Here is a 19,719-nt window from a genome sequence, read left to right as displayed (position 1 = left end):
TCCCGTCTGTCCTGCATCTCCCTGCAGTGCTCCAGTGTGCCCTGTACCTGTGGAAGTTCTCCCAGAGGATGGAGCCAATATGATTACGCATTTCCTACATTAAAATGGAATCTTGGGTTTGGCTTTATTTTTCTGAAGTCTGGAAAGTCTTTATTCTGAAATAGGTAAAACGATGACAGTAGATGACGTCAGAAATGGTGGGGCAGCTGGACCGTCTCCTGGGCAGATAGCCCTCCCTTCCCCGCCTCCCTGCTTCCATTCTTCCTTTTTTTTAATCTTTCTTTCTTTTTCTTCCTTCCTTCCTAGCTCCCTCCCTCATTTCCTCCCTCCCTCTATCTTCTTTCTTTCTTTTATTTTTAAAGATTTACTTATTTATTTGTTTACTTATTTATTTATTATATATAAGTACACTGTAGCTGACTTCAGACACATCAGAAGAGGGCATCAGATCCCATTACAGATGGTTGTGAGCCACCATGTGGTTGCTGGGATTTGAACTCAGGACCCTTGGTAGAGCAGTCAGTGCTCCGAACCACTGAGCCATCTCTCCAGCCCCTCTTTCTTCTTTCTTTGTTTGTTCCTTTCTTCCTTTCCAGGAAAGCCAGAGCCAGCTCTGAACTTTCTAGAGCACATTTACTTATAAATCATGGTCATTCTGCACCCATTTCCATGCCTACAGCTTTCCAAATAGGAAAAGGATCCTCCAAGTCACCCTCAACACCCAGGACAGACTTCTTTGCTGGGGACACTAAGTCTGACTCACTTTTCTTTAATGAAGAAAGAAAACCTTTACAGTCACACACTGAACAAACAAGACAGGACTAAAGGAAGGGCCTCCTTTATCATAAGTGTTCAGTGCCCCACGTGGGTTCATGTGCGATGCCAGAGGATTACGAAGGAAGTTCATGAGTTCTTTTCTTTGTTCAATAGCCACCTTGGAAAAATGGCACTACCCAGCAAAAACCTTATTTAGTAGCAAAATATATTTTAATGGAAAGTCATCTTTAAGTAATTGAATAAAAACGAAATCCAGGGGTTTTCCCAGCAGACAGTGGAGTATGTACATCTGGTGACGATGGAGCAGTGTCCGTTTAATATAACTTTTATATAGAAAATGCAAGCATATTTAAACAATGCAAACATGTAAGAAAGGACGTCACAAAAAAAAATAACAAAATAGATCACAAAAATTAAAACGTCAACCTCAAGCTTATAAAACAAAACAAGCCCCAGCACCGTGTTGGTCTTTCTTGGTGTGAGTTCCAGGAGCTACTGGAAGGAGATGATCCTGCTTTGGGAGAGGTGGTGGGGTATGGGGTTAAAGCCCGCTTCTCCTTTTCCTGAAGAAAGAAAACATAAGGAAATTATAGGTTCAAGAGGAAAGATGAACAGAGGTGGGGGAAACTTTGGGGGTGCTCGTGGAAAAGGGGACAATAATCTTAGTCCAGTATACACATCTGCAACAATACGTTCTAGGAAGATGGTCATTTCTGGGGAGAAGGAAGATGCTTGGACACATTAAAATATCACTAAACATTTTTTCAACTTCAATAGTTTTATTGTAATTATATACCTCAAACATGGCTGGGATACTCTCCTTTCCTTCCTTCCTCCCTCCATCCCTCCCTTTCTTCCTTCCTTCCTCCCTCCCTCCCTCCATCCCTCCCTTTCTTTCTTTCCTTTGTTTTTTCTATAAGACAGAGTTTTATTCTACAGCCATAGCTGGCCTAAAACTCACAGAGACCTTCCTGTTTCCCTCTGGATGCTGGGCTTAAAGGTATGCACTGTCATATGGGATCTTGCTAGGACGTTTTCAATAAACCATAGTGTTTATTTTGTACTTTCTGTTCAAGAATATTACTTTTATCATTTGTGTAAATCTTTACTGACATTTAGTATTTATTTAAAGTGTGTGTGTGTGCACTCAAGTTCGCACGCTTATTTTTCTAGTTTTAGGATATGTGCTGATGAAGGCCGCTCAGTACTGTTTATTTTTGAGATCTTGTCTTCTTCCTCAATCCTGACTTGATTATTTCTAGCCTTGGGTTTAGCGAAGGTTTAGAGAGACTATCTAGGTAGCCTGTGATTAACAATGTTTACGCTCCAACTAGAGATACCTTCTGCCTCTTGAATTCCATCCTCCCACTCTGGAAATGGTCCAAGAGTTTCGGCTCAGTCTTTGTAATAGGCTGTCTTACCTGGAGCAATCGTGTCCTGTCCAGGATGAGAGACAATGGCATCGGTTTGGTCTTACGCATTTCCCGCCATTTAAGCAGGGAGACTGACAAGTAGCTGTGATGAAAGAAATACATGCATTCATTCACTTAATCAACGCTTAGACATTCTAAAGAGGTCGCAGACGCCCACAGGGTAGGACTTGCTCTACCCCTGATCTACCACTGGCCATTCCTCACACATTTTACATCCGTATGTGGCATCATACCCCGCCCCCACTGAGCTATTCAGGGTGGGGTAGGGGATGGGTCAGGGGAGTTTCACATCAAGTCCCTATGTTAAGTTTCACCACACTAAGGTCAGCTTTATTAAGCATGCCAAGCCCACTGGGTTCTGTCTTTTAAAATATTTTACTGTGTGCATTATTATTCTGTGTGCAACAGTTCTGGCACTTAGGTCTAATCTAAGTGTTTTATATACTCAGTTAATTTATGGCTCTTCTGGAGGGAGCCGGCAATAAAATCTAGATTGACTAAGTCAGACAGCAGTTTACAGGAGATTAAGTCTGTCATACAGAGTGCCCAGGACAACATGAGGTTGGAGAGATGGCTCAGTGGTTAAGAGCGCTGGCTACTCCTCCAGAAAACCTGGGTTTGGTTCCTAGCACCCACATGGTGGTTCACAGCTATCTGTAACTCCAGTTCCAGAGGATTCTGGGCACCAGGCATGCAAGTGGTGCAGAGACATATGAGAAGGCAAAACACTCCTAACATAAAACATGCGTCCAATAGTCTTTCCTGTGTGGCCAGGTGACGCTTGTCATGCTCTTTTAAATTAATATATACACATATATTATAAATATCAGCATCAATTAGAATTAGAGAACCATAACTAGAATTAAAATTAGTCACAGATGAAATCCTGAAAAAATGTCCAAAGATCTAGTATACAGGCATCTTTTTCACAAGCCTACATCGTGTGCACAAGCCTGTCTGTTAAGACAGCACGGAGTCTAAACATTGATGAAAGTCTATTACCCACAAGCTCAACCGGTCAGGTAAGTCCTTACAGGAAGAAAATCAGATAGCCGTCGAGGGAGGGCTGGCTATGAGTTTTACTTTAACACAGCAAGGCAGGACCTTTCCTGCAAGAAAAGCCCATGCTTTATAAAATACAGCGACCTCTCTGCTAGGCAGGTACCAGGAACTAGGACCATGGATGAAGAGGAGCATGAAGAAGTAAATGCCAAGCTTTCCCCCTGAAGGACGCTCTTGCCAGTAAGAATGGGCCAGCAGGATATACTTATTTATAATTTAATCAGAATATATATATTGAGACAATCAAGATAAAACCCAACAAAAGTAAAACCAGAACATCTCAGTCCGACTCCCCGCAGTTTCCGTTTGCGGGGTAAGAAAACACAACTCACTCTCAGGAGCACGGTGCGAGGAGATCCCTGACAGAAGTCAACACTAGCAAATGTTCTCACTCCTCAACCGCTCCCTCCATCCTACTCACGTCCACCCGGTCACTCATGCCAAGTAGCTTCCGCACTGTGCCATTTTCTCTCCCGTACACACTCTTCCTTCGTGATGCATAAATTTGTCTTCAATCTAGTTGTATTTGCTGGGTGTCCAAACTATCATGCCTTTCGGACTGCCGCGCTAGTGTGTCCCAGACTCCTCAGCTTCCACTCCTTGCCTAGACACCAGCCTGTTTATCCTGGCTCCTCTAGCTCAGTATGTGGTATTGGTTTCATTTCCTGAGGTCAGACTAGAAAGAGTGGCATCACCTCCCCCTCTCCCAACCCCCCTCCAGTCAGATCTGTCACCAAGTCGCACCGATCCTCCTTTTCCAGCTTCTCAGAGAGCCACCGTGTTTTTGATTATCATTTCTCAGTTGTGAATTGACACGTGGTGTTGGAAATTGAACCCTGGTCTTCTGGAAGAGCAGCTGGTGCTCTAAACCACCGAGCCATCTTTCCAGCCCCATCCATCACTGAGTATTGTTCCTGCCTAAAACCCTCCAGGGCTCCTGTGCTCTCCAGGAACAGACCAGCGCCTTGAAGCTGCTGCGCGCACGTTTCCGGATTCGATCCTGTCCATCTTTACAAGCCACGCCCCCTGTGTTTCCTTCAAGGCTTCCGTCAGAGGTGACTGCGAATCAGTTAACACAACAGTCTGTACTATATGTCTGCACGCTCCATGCCTTTGAATGATCATCCAGTGATCATTCATGACTGTTGGCCTGGAAATGGAGCTGAGAATTAACTAGTAGCGGCTGGATAGGATCCAAAGAAGAGGTCATTTACCTCTGGTAGGATTCAGTAGGGTGTGAGAGACATTGTTCTGGAAGGATCAAGACGAGGTGCCAATGTAGATGGCATTCTTTAAGTGCAATTTCCTGAAAAGCAGTTTTTGGTGGTGATCCAGTTTAGCGCTGATAAATGGCCTCAGAATGGCTGGCTGGGGCCCTTCCGTTGTGACACCACCGCTCAGTCCAAGTTCAACCCATCTGTGTCTCGTATGGTTTCATGAAACTAAATCACGAACACAAACCATGGGAGGAAGCTTACCTGTATGACAGCGGGATCCAGTCCAGCCTGTGGGGCAGTCACACCGATAAGGGGCCACACAGCGCCCACCATTCAGACAGGGGAGTATGCATATTGCTAAAAGAACAGAACAAAACAGAGTTAAAAAAAACCATAAAAAACTGTTGAAAAGCATTGACCGTGATACTCATGTTCAGATCGGCTCAAATGTTCACAATCCATTTTGCTGGAGGAGAAACTTGACAATGGCCCCCTAGAGGATCTCCCTGTATCGCTCTGCTTATTCGCTCTGCTTATTAATGAGTGTCACTGGGAAAGCACATCAGGGTGGAGACTGATCCTTACTCAGATGTAACCAAAAGCACTCTTTCCTGGAGGACACTCTGTCTGCACTGTTTGCTGACTGCTTTGCTTCCGGTCTTTGTAACATAAGCAGCACAAACTCCATTGATCACCATTTCAAATTCCTTTTGAGAACTGCGTGAAATGCAGCCTCAGACTTTCTTCTTGAACTGCACGTGAGAGAATGGGAGTTGGCTGGGAGGTACCATAGGCTCTTGCTTGCAATATTTTAGTAGTAATATGACAATGTCTTCTTTTTCCTAGGAGCCAAGGACTGATGTGGAGCATGTGAAGTCGTTGCCTTGCACGAACTAGGAACTGGTTAGAAGGGCGGACTCTCACGTTGTCCCATCTTTGGTCGATTGAACGAGATTCTACATCTTAAGGCCGCTTCAAAGTGCTTCTGTGCAAATTAAAGTATGCGATCCCACCTCTGTTTTATGCAGAAGGGCAGGTAAATGCTCAGCAAGTTAAGCTGGCTTATCCTGGCCTGTGACTTGGGTATCCCAGAATCATGGGACCCTAAGTATTTATCTCACTGAAGCCTGGGAGCCAGCCCCACACGAAAAGGAATGAGGAGGGGGAAGGAAAAACTGTGGCAGCTTTAAAAAATATTAGCCATTGTGAAAATCCTTGATTTGATGACTTAATCACAGCCATTACTCATTTTCCTTTAAAAAAAAAAAAGGGTGAAAAAGTCACATTGAATAAGTTTTAGAGTCAGCCTCGAGTTCAGCAGGGAAAGAGCCCAAGAGGTGTAACCTGACTCCTGTCACATCAGGGACTCAGCAGGGCCTCTCCATACACGCAGCTGTATCCTTATACATCAAGACATTGAGTTAACACACGTTAGTCTGTAAAATCATTTAAAAGAATTCACGGAGGGCCATCCAGACAGCTCCGCAGGTAAATGCACTTGCTAAGCAGGCCTGATGACTGAGTTTGGTCCCCAGGACCCTGGGTGAAAGGAGAGAACCAACTCCTGAAAGTTGTCCTCTGCCTTGGCACATGCGTGGGCACAAATAATACAATGAAAAAAAACGGGAGCTATTTATACACCTTTGATAAACCAAGCGTAGTTTAAGCATGAAAATTCTGCTCATTTACTAAACATCATATAGATTAGGATTTGTGACTTTCCCTATTTTCTTAATTAGGAGTGGCTTTCTCATGACTAAGTGTCATGGTGGACTCCCATGTTTTCCAAAAGGCGCAGTGCCCTGTGATATGCACAATTATTCCAACTGTAGCAAAGGCTGTGGCCAGATAGCACTGACCTGAGATAAGGGGAGAGAGGACTGTGACACTCACAAAGCCCCCTCCTAAGAAGACTCAGTTGCTGGGCGCCAAGAGGCTCGTGAGACACTAGATGAGGCAACCACACTTTCAGAGATAGATAGATACGGTAGATGAATTTTCTGCAGCCCGATGATGTGTTAGAGGAGCCCTGTGCATGCTGGGCCGCTGCAAGGGTTTGAGGCGATCAGTTCCTTGGGACAGCGAAGGCAATTCCCAGGAACTGTCTCTCCTAAGCCTGCAGCTTCTCAGCAAATAAAAAGGGCTCAGAGCAATGCTCAAGGCCAGACTCACGCTCTTCACAAAGTCGTCCCATCCAACCGTCTGGGCAGGAGCAAGCGTTTGGTCGTTGGCAGACCCCTCCACTCTGACATGGGAACCGGCAGACAGCTGGAAAGAGAACAGGTGATTCATGATTCCAGGGAATTCTGGAGAGCTGATACTGAAGAACGGGGCTCATTCACAACTCATAAATGACTCAGGCTTTATGGAAGAAAAATACAATTGGACACTAAGAAAGAATTTCAACATATGAGGAGAGGCACACGTTGTTGGCTGTTACTGTCACGCTGCCCTCATCTCTATGGAGGAGAAATGATCAAAGGCAAACCGTATTGACAACTTAGAACTTGATTGTTTTATACATGGATTATAAGACATGCATAGTCAAGCTAATTACCATTTGTTAGCACAAGTAATTACCGGTTGTTTTTCCCCTCTTCCCTCTTCCCCTTTTCTTTCTTCCCTTCCTCCCCCTCCCCCTTTCATCCCTCCCTGCAAATTTCAAAACTACAACACAATATTGTTAACTTTAGGAATGCATTAGATCTTCAGACTGTGTTCATCTTAACTAACAGAAACTTTATATTCCCTTACTGATGCCTTTTCCCTCAGCCCCTGAACCAATGCTGCATTCCACGACTCTGAATTTGGCCATTTTAGACTGCACGCTCAGTGTCACAGTTCTTGTTTTTTTTGCAAATACTTTTAGAATGAATAAAGCAACTGTGATTTCAAAGGAACATTCAGATGTTGTCAGGAAAATACAAGCTCTAGAGCACCGTACTTGGAGACCTATTACTTTTTTCCATTTTGAAGAAATGTACATGTTTTCAAAAAATGTAAATTAGCAAGTTATAGAAAACGGCACAGTGGCTAAGACAAATTTAAAGTCAAGCAAAATCAAAGGGGCGTGTGTACTAATCGTTGGAGGTCCACATCTCCCTTCAACCTCACCGGGAAACGATTATTCAAATTTCCCCTTACCTCTGCAGATAGGAGGTGGTGTCCATGTTCCATTTCCTAGGCATACACTCCTGAGGGAACCTTCTAGCATGTAGCCACTGTAACAGGAGAAGGTGACCATGTCCCCATATTGGTAATGCACACCTCGAGCAATTGCGTTTTCCACATGAGTTGGAGGACCACAGGAGATTTCTATAGGAAGACACGGATAACAATCAAGCCCTTCCAGCCAACCCAGACAGAACACAGCCTTACCATGAAGACTGAATCAGGTTAAAGAGCATAGATAAACCACATACACGAGCTATTTTTCACCTGTGAAACACGTCTAGAGTGCTAGGAACTGAGAAAATAATCTGCAGCTTTAGTCAAATTAGGTGACAAGATAACCGGGTCCCTGGCCTGGGATTCAAATGTCCAGGCAGAGTTGTTGGAAACCCAAGGACATGCGGCCCAGAGCAAGAGTGAACTCTCTGACCTTGCCAATGAGGTGGCTGCCAGAAAGGTAGAAATAAAATGTTTATCAAATTAGTACAGGGGATAAAGCGTGATAGCCTACCATTTCAGAGTAATTAATGATCGTGGATTATGAAACATTGCTACTGCCTAAACCAGGGCCTTCAGCCCAGTGAGTGCTCAATGTGTGTTTAGAATGGATGCTGGTACTAGCTGGTGGCTACGTTTCATAAAATTCAAGACCCCTTTTTGATGCTGCAAAGTGTCTCTGGGGATCTGTGTTAGATTGAGTAACCATTCTCCCCCTTTTTTTTCTTCAAAGCTATGTGTACTGTATATTTAAAATCGAGATTATTATAGCTGCTTTTGCTTTGAAGATTTTTATAAGACATCTCAAGATAATTGTGGGGTGCTTTGACCACAGGGCTGAACTCCAGGTTCTGCTGGGTACCTAGTTAGTGTAAATGTAGCAGGTGGTCAGACCTCATGAACTGCCTTACTGAAGGCCATTTGTTTATCACAGTGTTAGCCAGATTTGGTAGAGGAGAAAAGAAGTTTGTCTGATGTTTTTACATTTTCTTTTTTTTTCTTTTCTTTCTTTTTACTGAAAACATTATTTTCTCATAAACTATATCCTGATTACAGTTTCCCCTCCCTCTACTCCTCCCAGTTCCTCCCCACCTCCTCTCCCCTCTAGAACCATTCCCTTTCTGAAGCAAAGAAGTGCAGGCCTACAGGAACCGGATGTAGATCGCTCCTGAGAGACACAGCCAGAATACAGCAAACACATAGGCGAATGCCAGCAGCAAACCACTGAACTGAGAATGGGACCCCCGTTGAAGGAATCAGAGAAAGGACTGGAAGAGCTTGAAGGGGCTTGAGACCCCATATGAACAACAATGCCAACCAACCAGAGCTTCCAGGGACTAAGCCACTACCCAAAGACTATACATGGATTGACTCTGGGCTCCAACCTCATAGGTAGCAATGAATGGCCTAGTAAGAGCACCAGTGGAAGGGGAAGCCCTTGGTCCTGCCAAGACTGAACCCCCAGTGAACATGATTGTTGAGGGGAGGGTGGTAATGGGGGGAGGATGGAGAGGGGAACACCCATATAGAAGAGGAGGGGGAGGGGTTAGGGGGATGTTGGCATGGAAACCGAGAAAAGGAATAACAATTGAAATGTAAATAAGAAATACCCAATTTAATAAAGATGGGGGAAAAAAAAGAAAAGAATTCTGAGAAACAACAACCAAACATGACGAAATAAAATATAATACTAAAAACCAAAAGCCTCACACTGAGGTTGGACAAGGTAGCCCAACAGCGCAGAGGAAGTGCCTGTGTATCAGAGGCTAATAAGGAAAGTCGGTCACGTGATGTAATAAACTTCCTGTGAGCTGTGTAGTAGGATGAGATGCCGTGAAGACGTCGAGGTAAATGTGACTGTGCTTAGAGTTGTCAAAGTATGAGCCACAGTGAAAGAGGCATTTGTTCTAGGCTAGAGAGTGCTGATGGACCAGAGCTGGAAGGTTTCTAAAATCCGGGCAACCAGATCACAGGAAACTCAAGCTTGGCTTATAGCACTCTGGTAATCAAAGCATGGATTTCCGGTCACTTACATGGGAATCATCTGGTATTTTTTAACACACATTTCTGGGGTTTCTGACTTGTGAGCCTGCACTGAGCTTTACATTTTAAAGCACCAGTTTGCAGGAATTAATATGAGAAGCAGGTAGGCAGGATGTGGAAGGTCGCTGCCCAGACAAAGGAAGGATACGCGGTTTTAATCCGAAGACTTCCTGTCCGATAGAAAATGTAAAAGAGGCTGGAGGATTAACAATCATGGAAACGGCTCCTCTCCAAGGCAACCTGTGATCCACTCTAGAATACTGACTGTCGTCAGGCATGCATGGAAAGAGCATTTGTAACAAGCACACGTCTCTCCCTGCTCTTGCTTCCAGTGGCCTGAATGGTAAGCGCCAGGGAGCCAAGAACCAAGGTGCGGATGCGTGGGCAGAATGAGGCCACTTGGCCTGATGCCCTCCGGGCAGGTGGCTTAAACTAGACTAGAAGGCCAGAGAGAAATCTGAAGGACGCTCGCTTCTCTCCCTTTGGGTAGTGGTAGATTTCTAAGTGTCTAGGAGCAAATCCTAAAAGTAGAGTATGGAGTTTTCAGACGTGTTCTCTCTCTGTCTCTGTCTCTGTCTCTGTTTGTCTGTCTCTGTCTCTGTCTCTCTGTCTGTCTGTCTCTGTCTCTGTCTCTCTGTCTGTCTCTGTCTCTGTCTCTCTCTCTCTGTCTCTCTCTCTGCGCGGTGTGTCTATGTGTGTGTGTTTAATAGTTTCTAATGCTGCAGTACACTATTAGCTAAAAAAATTGGTGTGTGTTTGCATGTGTGCGCGTGTGTATGGGTGTATATGTCTTTGAGCTACTGGGCATCTCTTTTTCATCTAGAGAAACTGCTGATGCGGCATACATCAACTGATTTATTCTAGAAAACAAACTCACAAGATAAGTATTATTATTACAATTAACAAATGAGAACCCTAAAACTAAAAGGATGCTAGGGCATTTATGTAAGTTCAGAGTTAAACTTCTGGAGGCTAGAATTCAAACCCTCTAGTGTCTTTATGTGCATATGTTTTGTTTCCTTATTTGAAGTACGAGTGCTATGAAGATGGAATATACCTTGAGCAAAATATTCTTATGGAGTCGAGAGCTTCGTGTGTGGTTAGACCCAGTGAACATTTTTATTGACTGCTGTTGACAGAGTAGCTCAGGCAACAAGGAAGACAAGTGGTATGATGTTGGCAGAGAGATGTTTAAAATGGAAGCAGGAAGTGGTAATAGAGGTCAGGAGATAGTCATAGCAGGCTAAGTCTGACTGCGGGAGGCAGTGTTGTAGCATGGGTGGACTAACATGGTGCTGGGCCAGCAGCCGTTCTCAAGTTACAGCTCCTGGACCAGCAGTATTCCTCCACCTATTTGTCACTGTGAACAAAATACATGTGCAGCATGACCTGAGCGATGAAGGGCTTATCTAGGCTCACAGTTCCATATGGTTCAGCCCATGGTTGTTGGGCTCATGCTTGGACAGAGCACTGTGGGCAGAGATGGTTCTTTACCTCATAGAGCATACAAGCAGTACAAGAGAATGAGAGAATGAGAATATCCACGGACAAGGAACCATCAAGATTCTGCCCCCAGTATCCTTCCTCCAGCTTGGTATCACCTCCTAGAGTTTCCAGCACTTCTCAAAAATATTGCCACTAGCAAGAGACCAAGCACACAGACCACAAGTAGATGAGGGACATTTCCATAGTCAAACCATAACAATATCCATAAGCAACACCCAGGAACTATTAGAAAACGATGTTATCTGGCCTCATCCAAAACCACACAGACTCAGAGACTATGGGGTGGCGCCCAGTTATCTGTGTTTCAGTGAGCTCTTGAAGTTCTACTGACACACACTCAAGACTGAGAAGCATCTCCGGGTAATTTTGTTTGCAGGAAGTACCTGAAACCTATTAAAGGATACTCTGAAGGAAGGCTCTGATGATGTGGAGGCAAGCCCAGGTTCAGTTCCCAACACCTACATGGTGACTCACAACTACATATGATTCCAATTCTAGGGGCTCTGACATGCCCTCCTGTGATCTCCACAGGCACCAAACATGCACATGGCACACAAACATATGTGCAGGCAAAACCACTCATACACCTGAACAAATTCAAATATTAAAAAATTGTCATAAACAGAATCAAGCACTAATTAACATAAAAAACCCTAAAACTTTGGCCAAAAAAGATGACACAGCAAGTAAAAGTACTTGTAAATCATGCATGAGAATCTTAGCTGGGTCCTTTGGACCTGATTTCCCTGTGACCTCCATATTTTTGCTTTATGTTACACCCATTCTCTCTTGCTCTGTCCCTCTTTCTCTCCCCGCTCCATCTTCCCTTTCCCCCCTTCTCTCTCACATATTAATCGTAAATAAAATGTATACTCTTTTTTTTTTAACGGAAAAAGAAAAACTCGGAGAGATAGGAAAACCTTGCATACTCATGGGCTTCATTGGACTCTGCCTGTTGACTCACTTTCACATCTAGCGTTTGTCTGTGTCCAAGTCTCGTCAGGGTTGCACGTGATGATGCCGTTGCCTTTGAGCAGGAAGCCTTCTCTGCACTTGATAGATACATTCTGGTTGACATAAAACTCTTTCTCAGAAAGGAGGGCATTCTCAGGAATCACAAAAGGAACAGGGCATGGATTTGCTGTAAAAGATGAGTCAGATGTTTACTGAGCTGTCTTCTCATTCTCTAATTTATCTCTTTGAAGACAAAGTAGAGGCCTACAGAGCATGGGTCTTCAATGACAATAATAATATAAATTTTAAGATGAAAATGGAATACTCTGGCCTCAAACTCATGCCCCTCCTGACTCAGTCCCACCACGCCCAGCAAAGGGTTTAACGATTTAGAACTTCAGGCATCAGCACAGATTTGCTTTCCACCCACATAAAATTATTTGTGAAGATTAAATATCAGGCATATAAGAAACCAAGGGCCACACTGAGTAGTCTCTCAATATTTGATGAGTGTCAGCAGCATGGTGAATTCTGTTGAACTCCATCCTCTTACTGAACATGCTTCAGGGAGGACGGGAGTAGAGAAGCAGCAGACCTGGCCGTGCAGGGTGAGCCTGACTTCAGACCTGCACTGTGAGGTACAGAATGACAGGACCTCATGCTGTATTTGTGGGCCTGATGGTAAAGACAGGATGTTTCCACAGCTTAGGAGGAAGCACAGGACGTGTTGCTAGGGCTCGACTTTGCTCAGAGCAAAAGTATGCCACACATACGGACACAGGCTTCAAGCTATTTCAGTTTTTCTGATTTTAAGTGGAAAGTAAGTTTTGCTGAGGTAGGGCTCTTCTGAATTCTGAAGGCTGTGTTCACACGCTACAGTACTTTACACACTAGTCAGAAGCCTTCTCACGCTGTATTCTCATGCTGTATTTGTATGGTTTTCATTCAAGTGGTCAAATTATCCTTATTTACCACATTTATGTTATATATTAACATTAGACTTTAACCGTATCTTCTTTCTTTCTCCCCCTTTCTTCATGTCAATAGAATTCACAATATCTTCGTTTCAAAATGCTTTCATTAATTTGTAATTTCTATTAATGCTTGAATTTAATCAGCAGTGGAATCTGATAAAAGCTGACTTGTAGACAGGCTGTTATAATATATCATAAGTAGAGTTCTAAAATAGCCCATAAAGTTGGGTCTGATGGCCACAGACGGCCTTCCCGGGACTGATCTCATTTATCAGTATTTCCCCTTCAAGCAGAGATATGTATGAAACTAGCTGTGGGGCAGAATGTGATTAAAACAACCCCTAAAGTCAACACACACGTTTGCAGAGGGGAGCCAGGTGACTCCAGGTTCCATTTGCAGTGCAGTGTGCCTCAGGGGGCCCTTCCAGGGTGTAGCCTCTGTGACAGGAAAACAGCAGGCTGGGTCCAGATGTGGTGTTTTCCAAGACAGCCTTCCCATTGGGAAACTCAGCCGGAGCCTCACATCTGCTCTCTAAAAGGAAGAAAAGGAAGAATGCAGTCTATATTAAATACTTTCCCAAATCCCATTGGCTTCTCTTGTTATAGTTGCTTTTTGAAAGTACTCTGTGTGTGTGTGTGTGTGTGTGTGTGTGCGTGTGTGTGTGTGTGCGTGTGTGTGTGTGTGTGTGCATGTGGAGTACTCATATATATATTTATATATTCACCAAACATATATATATATACATACATATAAACATTTATGTCTACTTATGAATGAAACACAATAACATTCATTGATACAGAGAAAACATACTGCATGTATCTGTTGAATTACCACACGCTCACGGTGAAGATTGCTATTTAGTCCTGCGTAGTTCATCTGTCTTTATGTATTTTGCTAAGAGGGGTGGATGTGGTGGGGTGGTTTAGATGAACACGTGCATCAAATAAAGGAATCTCATGTCCGTGAACTTATTGCAGAATGCCAACCTTACTATTGTTCTTACAACACTTGGTTTGTAAGACCAGCTGAAAACACAGGATTCTCAAATAAAATTGAATGACCTATAAGTAGCATTTATTTTAGAATAAATACTTCTCAAAAATATTGTGTGGCCCATATTTATATTAAGATTATTTTCCACCTGAAATTTAAATTTAGCCGACTGCTGCACATTTCTCTCTCCCAAATCCAGCAGCAATTCTGGAATGAGTTCAAAAATCACTAAAAGAGAATGAGTTTCAGGAAAGCTAAAGAACTTGGTCAGGGCCACTCTGCTTATAAAGACATCAAACAGTGTGGGTTGAGATCACTCAGGTGGCAAAGGTGACGAAGCCGAGCCCTGCGGCCTGAGTTCAGCCCTCGGGACCCACATGGTGGAAGGAGGAGTCACCTCCCTAAAGTTGCCCTTTGACCTCCAGATGCACACGGTGGTTCATGTATCTCCACTTTTCCATACACTCAAAACAAAAAAATAATTGCAAAGGAGATTGAAAAGGTAAACTTTCTGTGACATAAAGTAGGGAGGTAAAGGGTCAGGAAGAGGCAGACATGAGCGTGGGGTTAGTTAGAGCAAAGTCCATTTTATTTGCTTTTCAGGGGCGTCTGAACTGTAAGGATATGATACTAGCTTGTATTACAGCTATAGGATAGAAAAATGGCACGGAACACTTGAGAAATGTCACTGCTGGGAATGTGCTGGAGAAAGCAGGATCTAGAACCTTAAAAACTGGGCTTGAAGGGGCTGGAGAGATGGCTCAGTGGTTAAGAGCACTGACTGCTCTTCCAGAGGTCCTGAGTTCAATCCCCAGCAACCACATGGTGGCTCACAACCACCTGTAATGGGATCTGGTGCCCCTCCTCTGGTCTGTCTGAAGACAGAGATAGTGTACTTATGTACATAAGTAAATGAATCCTAAAAAATAAAATGCGTTTGAAGCCTCATTTTATAATTTTATGGAGACAGAGATGGAGGTTTGGGCCAATAACTTCTATTTTAGCTTCACATTTGGCCTGAAGGCTCTTGTGTCAGGGGTTAAGACTCAGGTTAAATGACTCAGGATTTCTGCATTATGTTTTGCAGAGTGGAGCACCGGGCTTTTCCAACTACAGTGCATGGATGTCAGCTTAGGAATCTGGTTGACACCCATGCTGGTTCAGTAGGATTGGGATGGACTCAGACAAGATACGTCAGAAACATTCTCCCCTCCACCTTCCTTCAAGCTCCTGGTTCTCTGTTCTTGCTATTCCCCACGGTATTTTAGTATATTAGTCAGTTCCTCTCCTGTATAAGCAGTATAAACAAGTTTGAACCAGATCACCGGTACCTCTGGGCCTGCTCTGGGTTTGTACTTTTGAGAAATACTGGTCAAGGGCATCTACTGACGTCATGGGCTTCCTTGGAATCTGATAACATATGAAGAAATTTAATAATTTCATGAATTATGTAAGGAGTTACAAATTAGGTTCTCTCTGTCTACCTCCAAAAATATTTGTGGCTTTAAGTATACCTAAAAGTGTATAATAACATCAAGATATTAATAACCTTTACTCTGAGTGGGTGACCTGTTTGTGTTGTTTAATATCTTGAACTTAGTGTGTATGACTAATAACTTAAAAATGGCCACTCATTAACACCGTGAAGGTTTCCAGTGCCAGATAGGTGGTATTCCTCTTTGTTCCTTGCTCCCGTTCCCTGCACAAACACTTTCTGAACATGAGCAGTTCAGATAGCACGCTGCTGGGGTTGAGACGCGCAAGGTCACCACGCGATATAGACTCATGTAAAATGCCCTTACCTAGTGATGCCAGGTCTAATAAACATATGAAATAAAGATTTAAGAGCAATAAGTAGATAGAGAATATTAAATGATTAAGTTACACTATATTTGGATATATGTGTCTTGATTCAGATATTAAATAAAATATACTTGAAATAAAAAGAAACATATTGGGATAATTTTTTTAAAAAAAGGAATACTATCATGGACTGCCCAAAGTCGTAAACAAATGTATTTCTATGACTTGAGGTGCTACTGAATATTTAAAATTATTTTCAATGTAATGTTTACCCAAGATTTTGGGAACTAAAATAGACATTTTTCTGCACTGGATCATAACCATATTACTCCTTTACAGACTTAAGGCTCTTAAAGACACAGCGTCACTTCACCTGTCTGCCTCTGAAGCAAAGGGAAGAAAAGGGGGCATTAGATAATCCACCCATCGCCAAAGAAACTTGGCAAGACTTGAGTTCCTGCAACATTTTGCTGGACTGTGGGTATCTACTTGACTGATGTTCCAACATCACTTAAAAATGATGTCATCAAGGGCCAGTTATTTCACCTATAGCAACCGTTCCAAACTCTCTAGTTTATACTTGTTAAGAAAATGCCACAAAAGAGCCAAGAAACCCAGGTTTCTAAACAAGTGTGTGCTGTTGTCAAGCCAGCAGTCCTATTCCACTTACTTTCTGATCTCTACCACAGGTTTTAACCTTCATTGCTTGGGGTCTTTGAACAAAAGCTATTAAGTGCTCTCTTGTGGTTTATCCGCCTACTGTACAAAACGGATGTACGAAGGAAATGGAGACACAGTGCTATCTTGTGTCCTTGGTAGCATTGCCAGGATCCTTGGTGTTCTTAACTCACCTCTGCATGCTGCCACCCGTCCACTCCACTGTCTGTTCTCCTGGCAGACTCGTTCCCTGTTCCCCTGTGAATGAACAGAGAGGGCTCATGAACAGGGTCCTAATTTTATAACAGAGAGACAAGAAGGGACTGGGAAGCCATCTTAGCCGTGGACTTGGGTGGCTTGGCGCTGGAGAATATAGTGTAAAGTTTAGAATCTGAAAAAATAATTCCACCGAAAGTCTTCCGTGGCAGAGTCATGTGATGATGGCAGACGTGGCTTTAGCTTCTGTTTTAAATGACAGCTGGTCATAATCCATGGCAACGGTGTGTGAAGAACAGGTCAGCGATGTCGGACATAAACTTGTTTAGTATATTTAAAAAGATTTTGAATGGGAAAACCCCTCCCCCCAAAAATAAAAAATTCTGAATGCATTTATCTTTCAATACTTCAGGCATAAAACAAAGCTTGTGAGATACTATATTGATCTGAGGGCTGAAATTTTCAACCACGAAACTCATCTACTATGCCTAAGTCTATGCGGTTAACATTTTAAATCATCTGTTAAAGTCGAAGCTTTACTCCTCTGCCTTCTGAAAGACAACTTTCTTGAACAATCATTTGTAATTATTGGGATATATTTTTCAATACCCAATAGCTCTTTGTGGCCATGTAGGCTGCTTGTCTGCAGTGATATCTAAGTCACGGCTCTTGGATTCCTGAGTTTCATTTTTGTAGATCTTTGTTTCACATTTTTCTCTTTATCTCTTACCAGAACAATCTGTGTTCCCATCTCGTATTATGCTTCTAATCAACTATGAAACAATAACTAATTAAAGGCTTATAACATTACATATTAAAAGGACCGAGTTTTAAGTCCCACCCACCCCTGCCTCTCATGTGTGGTATGTTTGGTGCACAAATGTATCCTCTCCTTCCTTTCTCTCTCTCTCTCTCTCTCTCTCTCTCTCTCTCTCTCTCTCTCTCTCTCTTTCTCTCTCTCTCCATCCTTTACCTATATCTAAGGACCTTAGTTCCTACTGAACCTGGAGTTAGCCTGGCACCCAGCAATCCCCAGGGACCTTCTTGTCTGCAATCCACACATCACTGGGGTTACAGCCATGTATGCAGACCCCTGGCTTTTTAATGAGAGAGTATTAGTTTTTCAGATTCCGGTCCTCATGGTTGTACAGTGAACACTCTTTCCAGAAGCATCTTTCCAGCTTCCTTAGTAAGTCTTCAGAAACTTCATTGTAAGTGTGAACTTCAGCACATGGGATTTGTGAACTATTTGTTATTTTAGTTTTCTTTATGCTTGTGCATGTTTCAGTACATGTCACATGTATATGGAAGCTTACGGTGACCAGAAGAGAGTCATGGATTCCCTGGAGCTAGAATTGCAGGTGGTTGGGAGCCAGCTGACTTGGGTGCTCTGAACTGAACTTGGGTCCTCTGGAAGAACAGCTGAGCCTTCTCTCCAGCCCTTTATCACGATTATGCATGTATGCATGCATGCATGCATGTATGTATGTATGAATGTATGTACATATGTCTAAACATATGTATGTATGCATGCATGTATGTATGAATGTATGTATGTACGTACATATGAATGTATGTATGTATGTATGTATGTATGTATGTATGTATGTATGTATGTGTTTTAGCTGTGTTCTGAATCAGCAACAACCAGGGAGCTGCTAATCCTTTCCGCTTGCTTTCATCTCTGGTAACTGATATCCTTAATGTTCTCCCTGGAGGCATTTCTAACTTGAGCCCTGCATTTAATTATTGATAAATCTTCACTTGTAAAGATCTTGTTGACGCTAATGGGACAAGTCCTGTCCTGACTTTCCTAAACAAAACAACAAAAAAACCTAGGTTCCATAAATTTCAGTTTCTTTTTAATACATTTTTTTTCTTCCTCTTAATCAAATTGTAGAATACTTGAAAAACATGAAAGAAAAATACAGCTTCCACAATCCTCCATCCAAAGACAAATTTTACCCTTGTGTTTTTTCTTTGGACAGAAAAATACTTTTCTAACTCATATGTCAGGCCTTAATAGTTTAAAAGAATCAGACAAGCGCCCACCTACCCAGTTCTCTAAGAAATGAGGCACTCTTGGTGTCAGGTGGCTTTGCATTTTCTCAGTGTTCCTCCACTTTGCTCTCTTCCTCTAACCTTTAAATTGTGAATAATCTGTTTGACTATGTCAATGTTTACTCTAATACAAATTCAAATGAATCAGTAGCTGTTCACTTTTTAAAAGCAAACCGATTCTCCCCACTTCCTCTTTAGATACTGGCAGCGTTTACCATGCATTTTTTCCTTTTCTTTCTCTGCCCTTCGTTTGCCTCGCTTACTATTAAGTCTTAGTTTTAGACCTATTTATTAGCACACTTCCCCCTGTCTAATCTGTTTCCAACCAACTCGCCCAGATTTTTAGAGCCTTAGATTGTTAGAGCCTTAACAGCCATTTGATTAGTGACTGGCTGTGATTTGTTTTAAAGATTTATTTACTTTATTTATATGAGTTCACTGTCACTCTCTTCAGACATACAGAAGAGGGCATCAGATCCCATTACAGAGGGTTGTGAGCCACCATGTGGTTGATGGGAATTGAACTCAGGACCTCTGGAAGAGCAGTCAGTGCTTCTAACTGCAGAGCTATCTCTCCAGCCCCGTGAATTTTTTTTTTTTAATAACCAACCCAATCTTTAGTTGTTTATTTTGATTAATTCTCTTAGTTGATTTTTAGTTTTTCTTAAATTTTTTTCAGGGATTTTTTTTTTCGATATTCAAATAGCTCATAAAAAGGTATTTGCCTCACACACAGGTAAGGGCATATTTACATAGCAGAAGAATGTAACATAATTTATATTGGGTGTCTTGATTGTTTTGCTTGGTTTTGGTAACAGTTCAAGTCCTGGGAGTGCGTGATCACAGTTATC

General features: G+C 42.7%; 1 protein-coding gene across 1 annotated transcript in view; it reads right to left on the bottom strand.

The window, feature by feature from the left end:
• Positions 1 to 965: 965 nt before the first annotated feature.
• Svep1 (sushi, von Willebrand factor type A, EGF and pentraxin domain containing 1) overlaps positions 966 to 19,719 on the bottom strand; it is a 168,478-nt gene continuing 149,724 nt past the window's right edge. The window contains exons 41-48 of the mRNA XM_032903665.1: positions 16,786 to 16,849; positions 13,493 to 13,666; positions 12,171 to 12,347; positions 7,634 to 7,804; positions 6,662 to 6,757; positions 4,751 to 4,846; positions 2,199 to 2,292; positions 966 to 1,340 (exon numbers count right to left, since the gene is read on the bottom strand). Of these exons, the coding sequence (XP_032759556.1) occupies positions 1,319 to 1,340; positions 2,199 to 2,292; positions 4,751 to 4,846; positions 6,662 to 6,757; positions 7,634 to 7,804; positions 12,171 to 12,347; positions 13,493 to 13,666; positions 16,786 to 16,849 (894 nt within the window). The 3' untranslated portion in view covers positions 966 to 1,318. The remainder of the gene's footprint in view (positions 1,341 to 2,198; positions 2,293 to 4,750; positions 4,847 to 6,661; positions 6,758 to 7,633; positions 7,805 to 12,170; positions 12,348 to 13,492; positions 13,667 to 16,785; positions 16,850 to 19,719) is intronic.

The sequence above is a fragment of the Rattus rattus genome, chromosome 1 (assembly GCF_011064425.1).
Source record: "Rattus rattus isolate New Zealand chromosome 1, Rrattus_CSIRO_v1, whole genome shotgun sequence".
NCBI lineage: Eukaryota > Metazoa > Chordata > Mammalia > Rodentia > Muridae > Rattus > Rattus rattus.
Note: the sequence above shows the minus strand (reverse complement) of the source record. Positions and strands in the feature narration are given on the sequence as shown.